Genomic DNA, 23,125 nt, shown 5'->3' on the forward strand with positions numbered 1-23,125 from the left:
AATAGAGGTCAACCTTTATTAACATTTAGGTGTGTTGGTGTTAATGGTTACATTATTAATCAGCAATAAATCCAGTCTCGTACACATTTTGCTATGTTAGGAAACAAAACTTTGTCCCAAATATGTGATCTAATTTTTGCAGTATGGAAATAAACTGATAAATTCTAAACACGTGGGCCGCCTAATAGCCTTGCGAGCAGTCTGAGAACACAGCTGTAGGATGTATACAGCTCATAAACACTTCTGCAGAGTGTTGTTTTAAAAGCCAAGATTGGGTATCCCAGGCCTCACCAGTGGTGGGTCCTTTCCTGCTGCACTAGAAGCACTTTTCCTGGAAGTAAATAGAAGTGGGTATTTAACATAAGCAGCAGTAACCATTTGTCTACAAAAGGAGTCATCAAAACAAAGTATAAGACAACAGACAAATAGTTTCTGGCAAAACTTCACTTACTTCCAAGGTGCAGGAACTAAATAAAAGTCTGAAGAGGTATTTTTTTCTACTACAGAAACTAGAAAAATGCAGACAAAACCACAACAACAAAGCGAAGGTGCTGGGTTGAAAACAATAGGGGGGGAAATCAACAGCTCACACACTGCAGGGCACAAGCTTATTTATTGCACCATAAATAAAAGTGTAATATTTCGAGTATACCTATTGGTACGTCCTCCATTTCTCGCTTTGCATTTTAAAGCAACGGCAAGTAAATGTAATGTGTGAGCCGGCTGCTTCGGCTGCCTTTTGTGCTTCTGCTGTAATTTACAATGTCAGCAGCCACACCATAGCAATGTCACGAAAACTTAAATTTAGTGCTACTATTTATTACATTTACACAAAGAACTGAAGGTTAGAAAGTTTGATCACATCGCTCAACATCTTAAATAAACGAGGAACTCCCCCCCCTTTGACGTGATTTGCACATTTCAGTTTTGTGGCACTTCTGTTTCATGCGTCACAGGTGAAAGCACAGCAACAAAAGAAAAAAAACACCTGGTTATAGCTCCTCCGGCAAGCCCCCCTGTCTCCTCAGTCTTCTCACTGAGACTGAGATAGATTTCCAGGTCAGGGCAGAAGGACGGAGGAGATGAGGAGGCACAAAAGGAAAAAAAAACACCAACTCAGATGAAATGCTAATCCTTTCTAGTCACATGGTTATTGTTTCTAATTTGAGCACGAGGATTGAGATGTAACCAAATCTGTCTCTACATCTTCAAACAGTTATGTCTGTCATTACAGTTAAAAAAAAAATTCTGTATACCAATAAAATTTTAAAAAGGGGGCGGGTTTCTTATAGTTTTTCTACCTTTTAAATAGTTTTCTGTAATATTTTTGTGAAGGTTACGAGCTGAAACGTATTTTTTGATCAATAAAACCGTTCTATATAAAGCGCGTGTTGCTGGATATTTTGACCTCTGAGGAGAAAAGCCTTCACAGGAGCCTGTTGACCACTCTTTGACTGACAGCTGATGTCTCGGCACCGCAGCGCAAAAACAGCAGAATGTCAGCTTAGGGCCAAAGATGTCACCCCTCACTGTAGCAAAAAAAATCTCACAGATGGGATTATCACTTCAAAAGCTTGCGTCTGATGAGTTGTTTTCAGGTTTGGTGATGGAGGCTTGTCAGATGCTGGGTTTGATGTAGCTTTGCAACGTGGAGCATAGCAGACAGGTGTGCTCTGCCCAGCAGCTGCTGGACTCCATCTGTCCATCAGGTCTGCAGGTTCAACAGTTTACTGTCCCTCCCACGTCCACAGCAGTGCTCTTCGTTTTGTGAAGCGGCAGTCTTCATATTGTGCTGCACACAGAAGTGAACAGGAGCATTTCTTTTGGTTAAATAGGGCAAATCTACAACATTTCAATAAGAAGAGATGAGAAACCGAAGCCCCAATTTACGATTGAGCCAGATAACAGGAGTGTATTCTCACATGGTGCAGCTTAAACATAAATCTGTTATTTTCAGTGTCAGCAGTCCCTGAAGGGGGGATTATTGTTCCTCATGTCTGCCAAGAGACAAAATACAAATGTGGAGTTCATTTCCAAAGTGCTGTGTGTCTATTTTGGCTCGTCGTTGATCATTCATCATTCAATATCTCTACAATACAGTGGAAGAAACATGCAGCCCTTGTTTCAACCCACGACTAATTTTAAAGTATCTCAGTTTGAATTAATTTTATACTCTAAGTGTGGTGTGTGTTTCTCGCTAGTGGGATTTTTTTTCCGTTTGGGAAGGGAAAAAAAGCGCTCATCAGATGGCTGCTGGTCCCTGAGATGGAAAACACTGAGAAACGGTGCCCTAGATAAAAAGTCAGTCCAGCCTCTTTTGCCAAACTGCAGGAGCACTGAAGTATCAAACAGCAATCAAAAGCACAGCCTGTTTTCTGTTCAGGGAGGTACTGTAGTGTGATTTGGGAGGAAATTCAAGGAGTTGCTTGTGTAAGACCCAGACTGGCATGGGAATCTAAGCAGGTTGCATCTCCACAGTCACAAATACACACACTTTCATGCACTGCAACCTTTGACCCACGTTCTGTTTCCCCCCCACTGTTTGATAAGCTGCAGTTGTCAACTATGATCAAAACCAAGCCACCCTGCATCTCAAACTCGCGCCTTCCTTCTCACTAAACTCTTCAAAGCATCTTGACTATGATATATTTAAATATACATACATATTCTATATGCATCTCTGCAGCACACATCTCACCCAGATCATCCAGAGATAAACAGGTAAAGCGTCACTTCTGTGCTGCCAAAGAGAAAGATCAGATTTCTGCTGCAGACACCCACACTTAAGCTGCAATGCAGATATTTTTCTATAGCTTTTACAGTCAAAATGAGTCGAGGTTCAATAAGAGAGTGAAAATAAAACTAAAGTAATAGTAAACATTTAATGAAAGACAAAACACTGGAGTGAGGAGTGAAGTCTGGAGCTGAAGTTTGAGATATTACTGATCCTGTCCGCCTCAGCCTGAGGCAGGTCGAGGGCCCAGATAGCAAAAACATAGTAACCTTTTAGTCTCTTCACTCAAAATATACCAAAAGGGCCATCTGCCTGAGGATGTGATCCTGCACGTGGCCTTACAGGAAAAAAAAACAATTCGAGATTTGGCTCAAGGTCATAACTTGCAATACTGCACAGGTCATTTGGCAGTTACTTTAAAAAAATCCACATAACAGAGATGAGCTGCCAGATGGAAGTAGTTTCTCTGCACTGGTTTAATTTTTTGGACCGTGCATAAAGGATGGGGATGGTTTCCAGATCAAAGAAGTGCATCCAGCATTAAACCAGCATTACCTTTAATGGCCAGCAGGGGGCGCCTCTTGTGGTCGCGAAAAGTTCAATTTATCATAAAAGCACAAAAAATCTACTTTCTTGCCAAAAACGAATGATGTCATAGACTGTGACATCATTTACATTTGGTTAGACACTGAGATGGTAAAGGTAGCCCCAGGTCGTTCTCCAGAGTCATAAAATGCCATGGATGCAAATTACCACTTGACTGGTCAGCAGTAAATAAATGTAACCTTGTAATTCAGATTTTTATCTGTTAATCTGAATTTATTTTCACAGATGAAGAATGATGTAATGATGATATTACTCTGTGTGTTTAGGTAGTTTTCTAACTCTAAAATGTGCCAGAAATGTACATCAGAGAATAAAAACATAAGCAGTACAAGTTCATTGTTTTTTAAGGGAAGTGGGAATTATTTTTATTTTTGATGAATCATTGCTTGTTTTAATAATCTGTTAATTAAATGGAGTCTAAGGTGAATTCCTTTTAAAGTGAAGCAGTCACGGGAAAGCGACACGTGTTGTCTGTTCTTTGCTGCAGGTGAATGCTACCTGATGGAGTGGTCAGACTGGAGCTCGTGCGTCAACATCTGCGCCAAAGAGGCCGGCGTCGACTTTGCCTCGGTTCAGGTCCGCTCACGAGCCGTGCTCGCCCAGGAGCCTGAAAACCTGCTGCTCTGTCCTGACCAGGAGTGGGAGTCTCAGCCCTGCACAGGTGGAGAACACTTTGAAAAACATGACGGCTTCAACCTCTCCTGGCCAGAAAGTTTGACAAATTAACAGAAGCAAAGTCTATTTGAACAGTGAACTTTCTATGAATACAAATTAGCTTGCTGCAGCCCAGCAGCTCCAAACTTTGATGCATTTATTCCTTCTATTTATCCGCATATTCGTAATATTTACGGCGAGGGTAAACTGAAGTCAGTCTCGGGGTGTGAAAGGTTGAAGGCAGTGGAGAGCACGTCAGTGCATCAGAGGGTTAACGCAAAAAGACACTTACTTTCAGAGTCATACCCGCAGGCTGTTTAGGCCTCTATCTCTCTGCATTTGGACTGTCAGAGGAAAGAAACCTACTGAACAACAACATGGTGACATTGTGGGAAAGACAGATCTGACACAGGAGTCGCATAGATTTTCCTCCCTGGGAGGCATCAGTGCTAACCAGTGGGCTGCTTCCCTATCATGCCCGATACACAATCGAGAAGAAAAAGATACTAACTGCTACTGTTTGTCTTTCCCGTTATGCCGGGTCAATTGGTGCTCTCCCAGATGGGATTTCTCGAGTCAGATTTTCAAACGTTTGAAACCCAGATGCTCGTTTACAGTAGTGATCTCTGCAATTCCCTCTGCTGCATTAATCACCCATTAGATGCAGCATTGTGAATCACTACGACAAAACTCAACACACAGTGTACTGTAATTCCCCCTTACCTCCCTTGTTACTGTACACAGCCCACAGCAGTCTTCGCTAGCATGACCTGGTTTCACAGCTTCACTCAAGGCATGGGGGGAGGAGTGGCCCAGCCAAGACTAGTGGAGGCGGAGGAGGATGAGAGAGTGGAGGCAGGGAAGGAGAAGGCGGTGATGGAGAAAGAGAGGCTGGGGATGGAGGGACGGGAAGGTTTGATGTGAGGCTCCAGGCTTGAGAAAAACAAAAACAACACTGTTGTTCTGCTGTTAAAGTCGTTCTGTTTTACAGTATAGTGATTCTTACTGTGCTTTGTGTCTCCAGTATACGCAGATTGACAGAATGGCCAGCACTTTTACTTCAATGCAATAATCACAATAATTTGAAGAACAAAAACAACAAAGCTGCTCACTGCTTTTCAGCAGCTCCAGAGACGTAAAAGCAAAACCTTAATGAAACACTAGTCCCTCCATTTGTAGGCATTTAAATTTGAAATTTGCAACTTGAATCTGAATTTATAACAAGGTAAAAATCAGAGTTGGAGTTACATTTATTCTCCAGGAAACCAGAAACATGTGAGACTCATCGACACGTTCATTATGTTCAAAACTATTAGAAGGATTTTCTTCAGAAGATTTATTGATCACTCGTCAAAGGTCATTCTCATCTCGCAAAATTCACTTTTGGCTGTAGCTCAAGAATTCATCATCTCATTAAGCTGGTAAAATTTTGCAATAAAGAGATCGTTTGTTCATTTTGGGCATGTTAGTTTAATAGGTGATTCTAAATTGGCTGCAATGCCAATGCCTGGCTTTATATCTCTGGTATTCTTAGTGTACCAGAGATAGAAAGTATCCGTATCCACGCTGGACCAGCGACCTGTCCAGAGTGCAACCTTCTTCCAAAGTCGCAGGGATGGACTCAGGCTCACTGTGATCCTAGCTGGATAAGTGGTTATGGATGGATAAATAGGCAACAATAATGTTGGGTGCTCACTGTGCACACTGTGGTGATATAGATTTGTTTTGTGCTGCCTGATTGAACACATATATAAGGGATTTTGTGGCCATTGCAGCTTATTTGCAGAAACATCCATATTTGCAACATTTTTCTGCTTAAGCATTCAAACATAAACATTTTTTATGTTTGTTAAATCCCACAAAGTCCTCATTACAAATTTAACTTTGGACAAGTTTAAAATCTCAGTAAGTAAATAGAGTACATAATGGGTTTAAGACACGTTAGACTTTATTTCAGTGCTATAGTGCTCTATCACCACCAGCTGATTGGTTCAGTTTGTACATCAAAAACTGCTCAGGTCCATTAAGGGAACATTTGGGTTCAAATATCCTCACATGTGCCAAAGTTAATCCTGCACACCTAAATGTTATCTCATTATAAAATGTGTTATTTGCAAAGCTATAATTATATCACTAAAGATAAAAAAAAGTAACAAATTCTACCATTAGCAATAATTAGTGTAAAATATTCATCCATTTTTTTTGTTCTGCTTGTCCAATTCAGGGTAGCAGAGGTGTGCAGGAGCCTATCATTTCATTATTAGAAGTAAAAAAATAAAATAAAAAAAAAGGTTTTATGAACACGAAAATCCATTTATTAAAAATGAATGGTGGTTTAAAAGTGTTACTAGATTTTATACGGCCCACAACCAGCAAGCTTGAAAGATGGTTTTGTGGTTAAGACATTTGCACTGCACACCAAAGAGCCTGATTCAAGAGTGGGAGGAGACTACAAACCCAGTTTCAGGATGTCACAAGAAGGTACTCCAAGTGATGTCCCCAACCCTGAATAAGTGGGAGGGTGTAAATCTGTGCCAAATCAAATATGTGGATCTATCTGCTTTAGTGACCTGCTGGGAATTAAGGGAGCAGCCGAAAGCACGCCCCAGCAAACCTGAATGACATTAACTTCCCCTCTTATTAGTGACCATGGTGCCGTGATTTTGCCAGGTACAGACAGCACCTCGCTTAGCGGCTTAGCAGCCACTGTAGAGTGAATGTGTGCAATTGGCACAGTTTGATATGAAAGTGATTGAAAATGCAGTCAGTTTAAAAAGCTTGAATATAATTACTCTTCTTTTCAGTTAATATGGCTGAAAATCATCCATCGCCTTTCTCAGTTCTTACAGATATTCTCATATCTGGGACTACTACTGACATTATTTCTGCCTCCAGAAAAAAAGGAGAAAAAAAAACTTCTGCGCTTCTCCTGAGAAATGTTTCTGTGGTAGTACAACTCCAGTCTGCTCATAAAAGATGGTGGGAAGTGCCAGCCGAAGTGAGTGATTCAATGATAACTTAACACGTTTGAAAAACGACTTCAGCTCTAGCGGAGCAAGGAAGAAAGAGAGAAATGAGAAGAGTAAAGTACATAAAAGGTGAAGTCCTCTCAGCCGCAGAGGATTCATCCCGTACGGCGGCAGATAGAGGCGTACCACTGACGGGAGCAGCGATACTGTACCCACGTCTGTGGAGAATAGCTCTGTCTTTTGTTCAAGGTTAAATTGTTCATTTACTCTGGCTGAATTGGCTGGACTGATGATTGGTTACACAGGACTCCGCAGGGAAATACAGTCATTTACTGCACTGATGGAGATATTGATAAAGTCATAATAGCACTGATAAAAAGTCATTAAGCAAAAGCTCTTACTGAAGATTAAAACATTGAACTGGACCCTTTTGAGACGACACGGTCATATTATGTGTCAGCAGCCTATTATACAACCACAACTTAGCAGCTGCTTTATTAATCTGGTGTCTCTCATATGATTAATGGTCACCACTGCCTGACTCAGTACAGCCTTCACAGTTGTTGACTGTTTTTGTGTTTTGCTTTCAGGAGGTGAATGTTTCGAGTACAAATGGTTCAGCAGCATTGGCCCAAATTCCACTCGGCCTTTGATCTGGTGTCAGCGCTCAGATGGACTCAATGTCACTGGTAAGGAACTCCAAAAAAGCTGCTCCAAACATTTGTTTCACACAGTTGCTTCTGCTGTCTGTGAGCACAGCAGCAATGACCCCCACCCGCTGTTTGAACCCCATTTTTTAAAGAGGGCAGACAATCAGAAGAAAGCTGACTGAGGGAGAGGAGCGAAAACAGCTTGTTTTAGAAATAACTTAAAAAGTAAAAAGAAAATAACAAACCGCACAGATTAGCTGAGCTGGTGGGCTTTGGAGGACTGTTTAGGAGTTGCAACCTCAAAAGTGTGCTCACCTTTGGATTAAATGAGAACATTAAAGGTTTGATTTTTGCTTAAGATCAAAGAAAAAAAAAAAGAGCGAATGCAAAATTCAAATGGCCAAAATAATACAAAGGTTTGTTTTGTTTTAGCAGAAGATTTGACATTTCTGATGAGCAGACCGATCACATGATTGACTTCATTCAACAAGCTCAGTTATGCTAGGACTGAGGTGGAGGAATTTTGAAACATTAGTAAATATTAGTATTTTTTTATTAAGTACGAGCATCAAATCGTTCACTGAGGTAGACGAGGCTGCTGAGGTTGTTAGTCTCAACAGAGAAGCACATCTGTGTATCATCAGCGTAGCAGTGACAAGTAGATGGCTTTGAAGCTCTTTGAAGCAGTATGGGAGAAATAAGCATTATTATGACCATTATACAGACAGTCTTGTAAAAAAAATGTTCTAGTATAAAATAAAAATATGGATGGATGGGGGGGAAAAAGCATAATTGCTCTACTTTGAGTCTGGAGGTCTGCAGCAGAGTTGCTGAAGGTTCAATTGCTTCTTCTTTTTTTGTCAATTTTTTTAACCATTTGACTTTAGTTTTTGGAGTCTCTGCAACTAATGATCACATTTATAATTATTTGTTCTGATGATTTTATTATCAAGTGTTTTTTTTTATCCCAAAAAACCTAAAAAAATAAAATAAAATAAAAAAAACTAACTGCAACTTCTCAATGCCCATGTTGTTATATTTACATTTTTTGATTATAACTTCCTGGATGTGTTCTTATTAAATGACACAACTGATTAGAATTGTTTCAACTTCACATCTATAAATAAAATGAAAAAAAAAAACATTAAAATTACATTATGTTTGAGCTTAAGAAATCAAACTGTTGTCAAGGACTTGCAAGTACGCTTTAGTCGTCTTTAAAGGGGTCTCGAGCTAGAAGAGATCAGAAAACACTGTCCTACAGTAGTGTGCATAATAAATAGAGCAGCTGAATTTTTCTTTAAAGTGAGAAACTGGAGGTTGCAGCCGCTCTTAAGCTCAACTGTAAGCCTAAACCATTGGTGGCAATTTTATGTAGGAGGTAAAATTTACACAAAATGTCAGAAATATAACTGAAGAAAAAAAAAAAACTAGGCGCTTATTTCTATATTGATCTAAGGTGGTGGGCGATGGCAAGCCGGTACAGCTTTTCATCTCCGTTTAACACATCAACACATAAAATTGTTTTTAAAATAAACCTGGAAACATTGGATTTACTGAGTTATTATTGCAGATGAAAGTACATGCTGTGAAATAACCCCAAGTGTTACGTTTTAAACGTGGAGACGAACCGATTGTGCTCGTGTGATCGTATTAAAATGTACTCAATCTGATGCTGTTGTCTCTTTCACAGGAGGTTGTCCTCCAATGAACCCTCCAGAGGACAACAGCTCCTGTGACCCGCCCTGCCTCATGCCAAAGTCTTTCTGCAGCGAGGTGAGTGGATTTTGTCCTCATATCACAATAAACTCAAAAATAAAAGAGCAATTTTCCTAAACCCTAAAGCACAGCTTTCCTGGATGAATGTCTGTGCAAACACTGACACACTGAATTGAATTTGAATGCAGCAGGGAATAAAATGATAGCAGCAGGAAGATGTAAAACCCATTGCTCCACAGTGTCATTCAACTGCACTTCATCAAAATCATGTAAATAAGTTTTTGTCTCACAGACACGGCAGCTGGCAAACCACAGAGTGATCTATTTTCCAGGCTTGAATAGCTTTTAGAAACAACTCTTGACCTAGCAATGAAGGCAGGTTACCAGCTGTAGTAGCTCGTACAGCCAGCCGCCTTACGTAACCGCTGAATAATCGGGTCAAAACGATCGGATGAGAAGCAGGGTCAGGACTTCTGAGGTCACCCATTCAATCCCCAGACGAGGATGAAAAAACTGCACTCACACAGTTTATTAGGTACACTCAGCTAAAACCTAATGCAGTGTAAGACAACAGTCGTACAGTAAATCCTCTCTTCATCGTGGTAGTAATGTTCAGTTTTGCAGACAGGTGTTTATGGTCACTCTGAAGGTTTGTTGTGCTGTGGGATTGGATTACATAACACTGATGGGTGTTTCATATATTTTTGTAACCCTGTTAATATGAGTGAGGGCATACTAAATACCAAAAACACCTCTGTGTGTGGAGAAGGCAGTTCAGTGGTGTCACAAACTGCAGCGTCCAAGACGACGATGAAATTACACCTCGACAAAATATCTGACTAGCCAAGTGAAAGACTGTGTTCACACTAGGCTTGGTTGCATTGCACCCCGTCCCCACTTTCCTGCTGGCCTGCGCTCACACTGCGCTTAACGATCCGAGTCCTGAGTACACTTCAGTCTGTCTAAGCATCTCAAACTTTGATTTTTATGTGGCCACACTGGAGCTGCTCTGGAATTGGTGAGAAACTGTCCTCTCACATACATTATTACTTAAGGCGAATTTCACAGAGCCAGCAGTTGTTGAGAAATCATCGGACTTCCACACTTGGCTGACCACACTAGGTGTGCAAGTGTCTGACCTCACTGTGACCTGGCCCACCTCTTCAAATCGGCTAGGCTAAAGTACCGTACGCACCAGTTACGGGGGCGACCGTGGTCCAGGGGGTTGAAGCTCGGTTACAGGTTGCCGGTTCGATCCCCAGCTCTCTCTGTCCTGGTCGTTGTGTCCTTGGGCAAGACACTTTACCCTACCGCCTGTTGGCCAGAGGGGCCGATGGCACGACATGGCAGCCTCGCTTCTGTCAGTCTGCACCAGGGCAGCTGTGGCTACAACTGTAGCTTCCCTCCACCAGTGTGTGAATGCGAGAGTGAATGAATAACGGAATTGTAAAGTGCTTTGGGTGCCTAGAAAAGCGCTATATAAATGCAATCCATTATTAGTTACACCAGTCAAATAAACTGGACTTTGAGGGTCAAACATAGTCAAGCGTTACCCAGTTTGGCACCATAAATATCAGAAAACAGTCCAGTTTAAGCAAAATCTAATGGCAGTTAAACTTTGTCTGTACACAAATCACATGTATATTTAAGAGGAATTAATCACAGCTTATTTCAAATGCCACTGTGCATAACACTGCACATGCATGACGTTAGCTACACCTGGCAACGTAACCTAACATTAGCAGTGACGACAGCAGCCTTCTTTCCTTCCGCACGTCTATGCACAATGCATTATGCATTGCCAGTTTAGTCAGCACAGCTCATATACAAATGCTCATTTTTGACATTATAATACCATAGAGCTCTGCAGGTATTCTCTTTCTCTACTTTGTGTGCATTAATAAAAAACACGAATAATTACAGTAGATTAACAGAGTAGTATTTCTGTTGCTGACAAGTGAGGGCAGCAACATTTAATTGTCTAGTTGGCGAATCATCCACATCCACAGTACAAGTTTAAATCTTGTTAATAAGTTGGTGACAGCTGGAGAAATCAGTTAGGAGCCCTCGCTATTTACCACATTTAAAATACCTTTGAGCAAGGCATTAAAATAGGTTTTATTGAACCTTCTGACATTTTGAATTAAATATTAATTTGCATATGAGATTCTTAATTGTTGTCATATTTGCTACATCTGGCTTTTTATAAATTATTGCTTAAAAATGAATTGTGCAATTTATTGAGGTTTTTCAGGGGAGGGGGATTAGCACTGATGATGTAGAAGTTCTCAAAAAGTAATGCATCAAATATGACACACTTTGATTTAAGGGGTTAATGCCCAACCTGGGGTCATACTTGTGACTGTAACTGTTTCGGTGAACATACAGCAGGTGACTCTGGGTGCAAAGCAATGCTTAAATGGCCCTCCATCTGCAGCACAGACTATTATTGTTCCTGCTGAACTGGAAACAGGCATTAGCAGAAAATACGGTATATGGGAATGAGGCTACAGCAGGTCACAAACAGCTCTGAAATGGTTCGATTTGTCTGGAAGCTTGTGCTTTTATCTTGATTGACTGTAAATGAATGAGAAATGTCAACACGTGGTGGCCTCAGTGCAGCAGTTAAACCTGTCTTCGAACAGTAACAGGTCGGCCATGCTGCCATACCAGCCAGGACTCTTCTGAACACTCCTCATGAATTAATTCACTTTGAGATTAGCTTGTTTAACATCCCTCCAAGCACTGTACTGTCGCTCCAGCTTAAATCATATATGAATCTGCGCTGCCCCCTGCAGGCTGGTATTTGCATGTGCGAGGAAGGCTTCACAGAAGTGCTGTCATCCACTGGGCAGCTGGACCAGTGTGCCCCCATCCCCATCCTGGAGATCCCCACAGCAGGGGACAAGAAAGGGGATGTGAAGACCAGTCGTGCCATTAACCCCACACTGCCCACCACCATCCAGCCCGGACGCAACGGGCGAACTTGGTACCTGCAGCCCTATGGACCAGGTCAGACCATCACACACTCATCACACCTTATGCAGATTCATAGCACTGTTTACCAAACTACAGGTTATCGTCAGTGTTAACAAACATCACAAATGCAAGGAGAATACAATTGTTTTGCTGCTGTCAAGTGAAAACCTTTAAAAGACCTCTCCAATGCTCATTTGCACCTCTATACTGTATTTCTTGGACTCTACTAGAGTAATTTTGTATGTTTCACAGGTCAAAATGATCCGTATTTATCTTATACATGGCCTCTGTCTAGCCCCTCAGTTCATCCGCCATCTTAAAACAACCTTTTTGGTTCCTGTTTTTAGGCCACCTGCACTTTCAGCCAGTTTTCCTCTGATTGACGGCTTCTCACAAACAGCAGATGTATGAGGCTGCTGTGCTAACAGCCAGAGCTGGTTTTAAAAATAAAAACTCCCCCCATCTTTGACATGCAGTGATATGACAGAAAATAAGAAAAACCATAACAGCACCCCCATTTAATCTTTAAAATGCCATGTGTTGGGGAACTACTTAAAGTGCTGCTTTACAAGCTTTTCTTTCTATAGAAAAATGAATGTAGGCACAACTATTGCATCCTTTCCAAAGCAAGCCTTTGCTTACAGTGATGGTAAACATGTATCTGTAAAGTAAAGAATGTGCAGAGAATAATAAAAACTCCTCCATTTCAAGTTTCTGTTAGTGTGGCTGAAGGGAAAAGATTTCCGAGTCCAGCGTCTGACTTTTTCCAACCTACAGAGCTCCACATAATCCTTGAAGTGAAGTTAAGACATAAAGCTGAGAGGTTTTCACATGACAACAGCAGGACGTGCTTTACTTTCAGTGTGTTTGGGCGGATTTAGTGTTGACAGTGCTGAATTAATGTTAGCTTGTACTTGCAGCTCTGTATGAAATAAAACCAACATGTAATATCACACGAGTCCTTTTGGATGCACTGATGAAGCTTTCCTACCTGCTCTTGACTTCCGCTACATTAACGTTTGAGAGCGGCGTCTGCACGGAGTGTTGTGACTGATGATGCATGCGAGAACCATTTAGGATGCGAGAGCACAGAACAGATTGAGTTAAAGTGTCTCAGGAGCAAACACTTCCACATCCACAAACCATCACTTACAGTAACCTTTGCATTGTTTATCTTCCATATGCTTGCTTGTTTTGCAATACAATGCTTGCTGTTATACTTCACTACAGTAAGATATAAATAAAGATGCAACTAGATTATATAGCTTGTGATTTGCACTGTGATCAGGTCAACTTTGGGAACAAGAGAAAAGCAATTGGGCATGTTTAAGAAATCGACACTTCAATATTTTTTGCAAGTGCCGCATACTTACTGAGTACACACAGAGTACTTACAGGGTACTAATTGCATAAACACGACTGTAAGCTGGAAAAAGAAAAAAAGATGATGGGTGCGTGTTTGACAGTTATAATGCCCCACTGCGTCACTGATTTGTCCTGTATGTGCCAGCTTCGGTTTTCTGGTCTGACGTCAGAGTTGTGCTCGTCTAAGGAGCTTGGAAAGAAAACGACTGGGGTTCTTTAAGTTTTAACAAAACGTAATCTGACAAAATATCTATTATTCTAAATTAAATGACTAAATTGGCTAAAAATATTTTCTTACAGTGCCGAGATTTATTTTGGCTCCAGCTCTGTTTGAGACATGGTCTCTATAAAGGAAAAATTCAGATTTCATTTAATATTTCAGTCTATTTGAGTCTATTTCTACCCCCTGCAGAGTTAATAAATTATCACTCCATTATTTCTGACACATTCTACTAATTATAAAAAAAATAAGAGACAACATGTTTACATGACTGCGAGTGACAGTAGTTTGGGAAATGGACACTAGTACACTTTGCAGTCTGTAAGCAATGATCACAGATCACTTGTGTGAAGTCAGCCCCTGGCCCATTTAACCGTCAGGCTCTGGCTCCTCGCTGCCCATCTGACAAAAGCTGCTGCACCCTGAGAAAATACACAGAGCACCATTTATGGATAACAACATGCTCCGCTGGTTTCTCATTCCCGGTATTTTTTGCCTTGTTTTCTTCCACTATGCCCCCAGATAAGTACCTGACTCTCAGGATATTACACTGTAAACCACAAGCTATGTGATTTATTTATTTATTGATATTAGAGGGATGCACTGATCCAATACTTGAATCGGATGTTATATCAGTCCAATCCTAATTCACAAAGCAGGATCAGGTATTGTTGACAGTGGGTCAGTCTGTTCAATAATTCTATGTTTGTCTGCGATTACTACACCACACATCAGCAGCTGTTAACAGGAGAGCTACAACAGTAACAGCAAAGCATCACCAGTTTAGACATATTTCACCTCAAACTGTGGTTGAGTGATTTGACACGACTGAAAAGCTCCAACATCGACAGTGCTTTCTGTATTACCTTCTCATTGGCAGCCTTTTATTATTAATAAAATAATCTAACACAGTGTGGTAAAGCAGATTATTATTATTTCACTTGTTAAGGAGGAAAGGCTGAGAAGGTTTGGACATGTGCAGAGGAGGGATAGTTGATATACTGGACAAAAGATTTTGAAGATAGAGCTGCCAGGCAGGAGGAGAAAAGGAAGAACATAGAGAAGATTCATGGATGTAGTGTGAGAGGAGACGCAGGGCTGCTGTGACAGAAAAGGATGCGAAGGAGAGGGTGAGATGGAGACAGATGATCCGCTGTGGAGACCTCTAAAGGAAACAGCAAAAAGAAGTAGTAGTTGTCAGCTTTACTCCACTCAGGATGCTCATGTTTGTATGAGAGGTGATGCACTCACATCAGAGCTGGAAAGCAGAAGCTGGTGCAGCTGTAAATCACAGCAATATACAGTAATGACTCTCACAGTGAGCTGAAGGGAGACTAGTGCATGATGAATAAAAATATATTATTATTTTATTTAGGCTATTAAATTTAATTAAATTTCCTTACGCATAAAAGAATGAGTCCAAGTCTCTTCCTTAGAGTGAGGAATATAGCTTATTAATTTGTCACAGGATCAATACAGTTTTGGCAGATACTCTGAGCCAGTGTCTCTCTATCATATTGGAACTGGAAAAAGTTGGATCAGTGTGTCCCTAACTGTTATAAAGTACTGCAGAAATCTTCACAGAGTCCTTTTAATGGCTTCTGGTTCCATGTCAAAGTGTAAACAGACAAACTGACGAGCTTCCTCCTCCACAGATGGGAAGCTGAAGATGTGGGTGTATGGTGTAGCAGCTGGAGCCTTTGTGCTCCTCATATTCATAGTGTCTATGATATACCTAGCTTGGTGAGTTGATGAGTTTAATCTCCCCTATAATCATCCTCCTCATCCTCATTCATGAAACTATTAACATTTTTTACCCCCCACCCACTCTGAGTTCAAGCGTCCCCTCCCTCACATCATTCCTGTTTTTGGTTTTGGATTTTTTTTGTCTTTACTTATTTTGCTTGCTTCATGCCCTTCCCATGTGAGAGCAGCAGCTACTGTGCTAAGGTGCATCGCACACTTAAGGCCCAAGAGTCTGATGCCAATGGGACGGCAGTGTGGATGGGCCAAAATGCACACGAGATGACTTACACCTGCCCTGATTGCCAAGACCTAGCTCAAAGCAGCAGCAGCTAAAGAGGATGTGGAGGGTTCACCCCCACCCCGACACACCCTTCAGTATAAGTACCTGCAAGTCCCTGAGCTTTCCCTGTGACCTTTGTCAAGTTGTCACATGTCCTGCCTGACTGGCTCAGTGAAGGTGCTGGTCCAGGTGAGGGCAAACCACCCAGAATATGTTTCTCTCAGTTCTCGTAGAGATCTTTTAGCGCTCTTAGACACACTGATGTTAAGTCACCCTGACCTTTTCTCTACCCACTGCCTTATTTTAATTATAATCACGCACTCCAAGTAAATCTACACACATCACAAAGCCAATTTATAATTACAGCTGATTGCAAACCATAGTGTTTCTCTAAAAGATATATGACAGAGCCCCCGTGATGTCAACCATTTGTTTAGGACAAGAAAGAGTCCACGAAACATTGGTGTTTAAAGACAGGTTACCCTGTTGTATGCTGTAAAGTAAGCTTACTATCGCTATATGACATCACTTTTTTAGTAACAAAGAATGTAACATCTGTAACAACATGATGACTTCCTGTTAAATGATGACGTTTATACTTATCAGGTCCAGCTAATCACAAATAGCGAGGAGATATTAAACATGAATCCCAGAAGACAGCTCGAGAGTAAAGAGGTTGAATAAGAACTTGAAACCACTTCTGTGTCTGTACACTCAACAAAAAGTAAGAGCCAGGAGGCGGTCAGCTTACACTGAAAAACTGCAGAGAAAAGGTCAGCTCTGGCCAAAGTTCAAAAGTACAGCTACCACCCACAGACTTGGTGTAGACGGACGTAGCTTGTAGGTCAAAAGAGTGAAGTGATGGTGTAAGTGCCTTAAGCCTGCGTTCTTTTTTAACAGCTAGCAGGAGGCGACTCCTCTGACTGTACAAAGAGACAAACTGAAACTTTCTGGGAGAAAAACCTTTCGCTCTGTTCTTATATGACCTTGGAAAACACTCGTTTTTTGTTCTAAGGCTCCAGATTCAAGTCTTAGTGAATACAATACGATGCTTATTTTGGAAAGTCAAAAATAAAGTTTTAAAACACCAAGATGGCAACATTAAAAACACTCAGCTCAACTGTTCCCATCAGGATTTCAATAAAGAAGAAAGGTACAGCGGCTACATTCACGCAACGTAAGCCACGATTGTTACAATCACCATTGTTACAAAACTAAACTGAAAGTAGTCATGAAAAACATTTTACTCAGCTTAAATAAATAATAACATCTGCATTAATGCTATTTTTATGAGACTGGGATGTCCATATGGCTGTATTGTGCTTTTCTGAACTCCTTTTAAATCTGACCCAGACAATAAAGTTACATTATATACCCATGCATTATAGCTCATATTTTAAAAAACCAAAATAAGGGCTCAAAAAGTTAAAAAAAACAAAACCCAACTTCAAATAAAGACATGGACAAAAATAATGATAATTTTCTTAATACACAGTTAGGTTTAAATCAATAACTGTTTCATAAGCTTGTTACATGTTTGTATGAAAAACTGAACAGTTCAACTAGTAAAAATATTTGATTCCTCACAGAAATACAGGAAATTAGAAATGCTAGAGTCTCTGCACTGCTGAATAAATGCAGTTATTTTACAGCTTATTTGTTTTAGGTTATCAAACAAAGTTATCCATGAATATCATAAACTCAACTTAGAGAGATTGTGTTAATCACAAAACTGTGATGTATTAAAAAAAAAAAAAACCTTTTTATGTGTGAATACTTGTTAGCAGAGCGGAAAAAAGGTAAAAAGAAAAAAGTTACACTTCAAATGTTTAAAAAATGACATTAAAAATAACATTGCTACAGTGGACATGTTCTTCACCATCATATACTTTCATCATACTTCTCAGAGCTCGTGTAAAATTATTTTTCTCTCATTTAATTTTTTTTAAACGAGGGTTAATACTAATGTGTGGGAATAATCGTCTTGTTTAAACTCCAAGCAGAATATGAGCAGACTGAGATGACATTAAAGAGACATTTAAGTATTAACTCCAGGCAAGGTTTAAATCAGGTTTAGATCTCCACGAGGCTGAAGTGCTTTAATAAAACGATGTCACGCTGCCCTCTTGTGGACAAAGATGGAACCATAGCAACACATGCCCTTTATTTCCTTCCCAATCAATATTGTTACAAGATAAACACTCTTTGTTCCTCTGTGTTCCTTTACTTTAAAAGACCATAATCTATAAAGTAGGATAAGAAGATAAGAAGTTCAAATAGCAATCAGTATTTTGTTAAATAAATTTAATATCAACCTTTGGTGCTTTTCTTTGGCTTATATACTCTGCTTCGATTTGGCCTAAAACACGCTCTGTGTCACTTTTAACATCAGGAAATTTTAATGACCATTTTTTTAACCTTATTTAATTTCTTCTTTTATTTTAAATAATCGTTTAACTGAAAAAGATTCTTTGTTATTAAGAACAAACACAGCTACAGCTGTAGTGTGATCACGCATCACTACAGATGAGGTGTTTGATGAACACGTTTTTGCTGCTTGCTTGAACGTTTGCTGTCGTTTACTCTGCAGCGATTTTATCAGCTCTTCATCAGAAAAACTATTCACAGGAAATTCCCTAGAGTGTTCCTCTGATTGTGCTCACCAAATCCAGTGCTTCAAAAAGCATTTCGGTACATTTCTCGTACTCTGGCTGTGGGAGGAAATATTAATTAGACTTTTTTTTTCTAGTTAAAACTAGATAAAAAAAAAAATCTTAACAATAGAAGTTAAATGATAGAATACACAGCAGAACTAAATATTGGCTTTAATGATTTCAAAAGCCGTTCTCTATGGGATATCAGATGCTTCTGAAAATGTCTAATATTACACACCTCATTACTTTGACACACCCTGATGTTTAAGCAGCACTGAGAGTTCAGAGAAAAGCTTTGTGTCTTTGCTTCATCTAGAAGATTTTTTCCTCTCTGGTAGAAGAGGTCGGGCATGTGATCGTCTCTCTGCATATTAACTCACTAATAGCTCTTCATCCTTTTAAACTGAGATGTATGAGTCTCATTTCTCACAAAAACAAACAAACAAAAAAAAACTGTTTGTTTAAAACCTGTTAACCAGTACAGTGACTGTAGTCTGGGCTCTACAGCTTTTTAGTTTTTAAGGTAACCTGATTTGTAGTTTTTTTATTTTGTTAGGAGGTTTTTTGTAGCTGTCAGATTTTGAATCCCATGAAATTTCAGAACCAATGATGACATGGTTGAAATACAGAAGCCTAAAATAAGGTGCAATCAAATACTGAGTGAGTAGAACCATATTATATAAATAAAACCATACCTGATTTAAACTCTGGACCATTTTTAAATCATCATCGGCCAGTCCTGTTTTGACAACTTAAATTGCTCTTCTGCGATTTTTCACTAGCTTTTTTCAAACTGACCTAAATTTCATTTCAAGGATCATCAGTAGTAATCTGATCCTGGTATCCAGACATGACCCAGAGTGTCACATTATTACCCCCCCCCCCCCAAAAAAAAAAAAAGCATGAAAGCATTCAAGCAAACCACCTGAGCCGTGATACATGCTATCCTGGGCCAGCATACTGAGTATTTTAGCCACAAACATTCACCAACTGCTTTAATCTTATGATTTGGCTCCCGGCCACTCAGTGCTCTTTCTCCAAAAATTAAGGAAATCACAACACTAGCAGAGGTAGCTCAGCAGGTTGAACGGCTCATCTGCCAGATGAGCTGTTCTACCAAAAAGATCAGGCTACTCCATTGGGTGAATGAGGCTTGTAGTAAAATGTGATTTGAGTGCCCAGTTTAATGGTCAGAGTGGGACATCCAGGGAGTCATCAAAACAAGGCATGGCCGTTCCCAAGGAAATTGTCTATATGGGTAAATTAGCCACATTTAATCAGGTATGGGTCTTTTTTTCTTTATTGATTGTGTTGCAGAACTTTTGTCATTACTTATGCCAGATGTCACCATGATTGTCTAAAAAAAAAAAAAAAAGCACACACACAGTTTATGATGTGATGTAATATCTGCATCCTTTTTTAAGGTCAAAAACAGAAGTGAAGAACTACTTTTGAACAATTGCTAATGTTTTTATTAAGACTTAAATAATAATTTAATGGTTTTTAGGAAGTCTCGTTGGTTTTGTCATTTTCATGGGATTCAGAACAAAAGAGATCAAGGCTATCGTTACATTAAGTATTGATAATTTATTTGTGGACTAGAGATACTTGAGAAGGTTCACTATCAGCTTAAAACTGGGAACAGGTATTTTTTAGATTATCAAAAAAACCCTGAAACTACAAATCAAAATTAGGAAGCAAAACACAATTCATATGGACATCTTTTGCATTTTTCAAAACACTTTCCCTCCCCTGTTTGTGACATCGCCTCACCTGCATTGTGTGTCTCATAACTGCCATCGCATTTACCCAAACACTTCATGATTAGAGTGAAAGCAGAGTTGTGTTCGGAGAATCTTTCAAGTGCCACTCTGACCCCGTTTTCATCTTTCCATACAGCAAAAAGCCAAAGAGACCTCAGAGACAGAGACAGCAGAATAACCGACTAAAACCTCTGACTCTCGCCTACGACGGGGACACGGACATGTAGTCCTCCACGAGCTGCTTCACCCAGCACTTCACCTGTCACAGAGACCCACTTCATCACGCCATTACAGTGAGCGACATGGATGTTTGCAGCGTGAATGGACACGTCACGGAGCGCAGAAATGACGGGAAATCCTCTTAGCAGAGACACTGGTGGGGTTTAACCATTTCAAGTAGAGCTTCATTCACTCCTCTTTTGTTTTCTCGACTATTTTCTTTTTGCAGAGCTTTTATGACCTCCAGCGTGTTCAAGGAAATGCCTTTTTTTTTTGCCCCCTACACACCAGTATTTCTATATTGAAAGACTTGTTTGAGACACTGGAAATGCTGGGTGCAGAAGACAGAGCCAGCCCTCCTGCTGTCTTTGAACATGGTAGCGCAGGCTCCAGCTCTTCCCCCGCGCTTTTTCTGCTTGTCCCTAAAAATGCTGAGTAGCTGGGGGCTTAGGATGCTCTGACGCTTCGCACGTTGCCAAAAGTCACCGCAGGGAAGAGGAGGAGGGAGAGGAAAATCTCCATAAAAAGGTTTGGATTCCTTTTTCTCAATCCTCAACTGGGTTTTGACTCAAATCTCTTTTACGGTCTTGAACAAAAGGGAGGCATTACTTCTCCCTCTCTTTTTTTTTCGGCTTGATTCAGAGGCACACAGGCCTGTGTTTGTGGGATAAACCGATCTGTATGATGCTGATGGAGGAGTAGCCTGCAATCAGTTGTTCATGGAAACTACTGCCTGCCTGCCTGCTTGCCTCCACCCTTGCTTTGTTTCAGGCACTACATTGCACTATATTAGTGCAGCATGATATGCACATGTGACTTCTACTTTCTATTGCCATAAAACACTGCCTCTTCCACAGACAAAAAAACAAAAACATAAAGCAGAGGAACAGCTTCAGTCAACACGAGAACATTACAAGGGAAGCAACAGCGACAGGAAGGGACGTTTAGACGTGTCACGTTCGATAAAACAGGTGTGAATCTCAAGTAAATATATGTATAGATTTTATTTCTCACAAACATCGGACTTTTTGGTTGTAGTAAAGTCGCTTTTGTGGTTTGTAGATTTCGTCTGGTGTCATCACTTTATTTCTGCCCAGATGCAACTACGATATCAGCAGGTATTAACTGATCGCCTGCTTTACAAGTTCTTTTTTTAAATACTTTTTTTTAACTCTTTACATACAACAGATCATGTGCAAACACTCAAATTTTGCAGTAAGTAATAAAAAAATGGACACTGCAAAATTTTAATCATTCATGTCATGCAAATGTCGTTTCTGCCTTACTGACGATAACTGAATACTAACAGTCCTCTAATACAGTTTAATACTTGAATGGGGCAAACGTCGACACTACAGTATGTTTAGACAAAAAAAAAAAAAAAAAAAAGGTAGATGGATCGAACCAGTTTTTAAACTTTTTCATGTAGTAAGTATTTTAGGTGCTCTATTGTTTTCAGTCACACGAAACGAAGATGAAATATTAAAAAGAAAACAATCTGTACAAACAAGTATACAATATGTTAATAATAAGAGAACACGCTTCTGAGTTCAACGTAAAAGCAAAACTGGTGTGGAGAATGTTTACTTCTTTTTGTTGGATTTGTAAATAACAGCAATTTTTTTATTTTTTGGAGAAAAAAACATCAAAGTATGTGTACATTTATTTTGTATTGCACAGAAAACGTTTAGTTTGAATATTACAAAGTGGGTGTATGATATTGCTGATTGTTGTTACCATGATGCAAGTTGTATGTTGTGACAAACAAAAAAGGAAAGCAAAAAGAAGCGGAAAAAGATGAAGAGTCGGCCATTTTGTACAGGTTGTTTATATGTATGGGAAGAAATACTAAAAATAAATGCGGACACGGTTGTAAACACACAAAGAGAAAAGTTATGGAGTCTTTTTTTTATTACTTTCTTTATATGTTCATTAAGGAAGAAAACCTTCAAATAAAAATACTTAAAACTGGCGTTAAAGGAGTTGGAGGCTGGATTTTGTATTAGAGAGCCATCATCATAGCCATCCCCTGTTTGCTAGCACTCTAATGGCAATAACACACTTCAGTGCATAAACTGTACAAAAGAGATGGATGTAGCCACCTTAAACTTACTCACTGGTTTCAACAGCTGTTATAGACTCTAGTTTCAGTCGGGCATAGCGTCTAGATCTGAAAACTCCACAAGTACCTCAAACCAGCATTCTTTTTAATGGCCACTGGGGGGCGATACCTGTTTTGCAAAATGCCTTCAGGTCCAATAGAAATCTATAGGAAAACACTCAGATTTGATCTCTGTCGCTGTGTTAGGGCTCACCACAGTGGGTCATCTCACCCTATCCCCTTTCCTCTGCTCCTCTTTGTGTGCGTAAAAGATGAATGTATGTTTATGTTTATACTTATTTAAGAGGGATAATGCATATTAATTAACAAAACTTCTTAAATTCATGTGTCAGATTTAGCCATACAGGCTAATTTCCCTACAGTCCCTGGATGTTTCAGAGTCTGGAAGGTGAAGCCTACGCATTAGGGCCTTAAACACAGATATCTGTAGTCATACTGACCAAAA

General features: G+C 39.9%; 1 protein-coding gene and 1 long non-coding RNA gene across 3 annotated transcripts in view; one reads left to right on the forward strand and one right to left on the reverse strand.

Moving 5' to 3' along the window:
- The window catches only part of thsd7ab (thrombospondin, type I, domain containing 7Ab), a 211,001-nt gene extending 188,551 nt beyond the window's left edge, over window positions 1-22,450 (forward strand). For both annotated transcript variants that reach the window (XM_085292562.1, XM_085292561.1), the window contains 6 exons: window positions 3,828-4,001; window positions 7,554-7,652; window positions 9,307-9,389; window positions 12,131-12,344; window positions 15,552-15,639; window positions 20,476-22,450. In XM_085292562.1, the coding sequence (XP_085148688.1) occupies window positions 3,828-4,001; window positions 7,554-7,652; window positions 9,307-9,389; window positions 12,131-12,344; window positions 15,552-15,639; window positions 20,476-20,566 (749 nt within the window). In that variant the 3' untranslated portion in view covers window positions 20,567-22,450. The remainder of the gene's footprint in view (window positions 1-3,827; window positions 4,002-7,553; window positions 7,653-9,306; window positions 9,390-12,130; window positions 12,345-15,551; window positions 15,640-20,475) is intronic.
- LOC146564658 (uncharacterized) lies at window positions 1,669-4,907 on the reverse strand. Its single transcript, XR_014894440.1, has 3 exons — window positions 4,718-4,907; window positions 3,839-3,993; window positions 1,669-1,792 (listed from the first exon to the last, which is right to left on the reverse strand). It is a non-coding gene; the product is annotated as an uncharacterized LOC146564658 (long non-coding RNA).
- Window positions 22,451-23,125: the final 675 nt, after the last annotated feature.

Source organism: Mchenga conophoros, linkage group LG11 (genome assembly GCF_057382185.1).
Source record: "Mchenga conophoros isolate Kocher_MC1m ecotype Shallow Benthic linkage group LG11, M_conophoros_male_GT1.1, whole genome shotgun sequence".
Lineage (NCBI taxonomy): Eukaryota > Metazoa > Chordata > Actinopteri > Cichliformes > Cichlidae > Mchenga > Mchenga conophoros.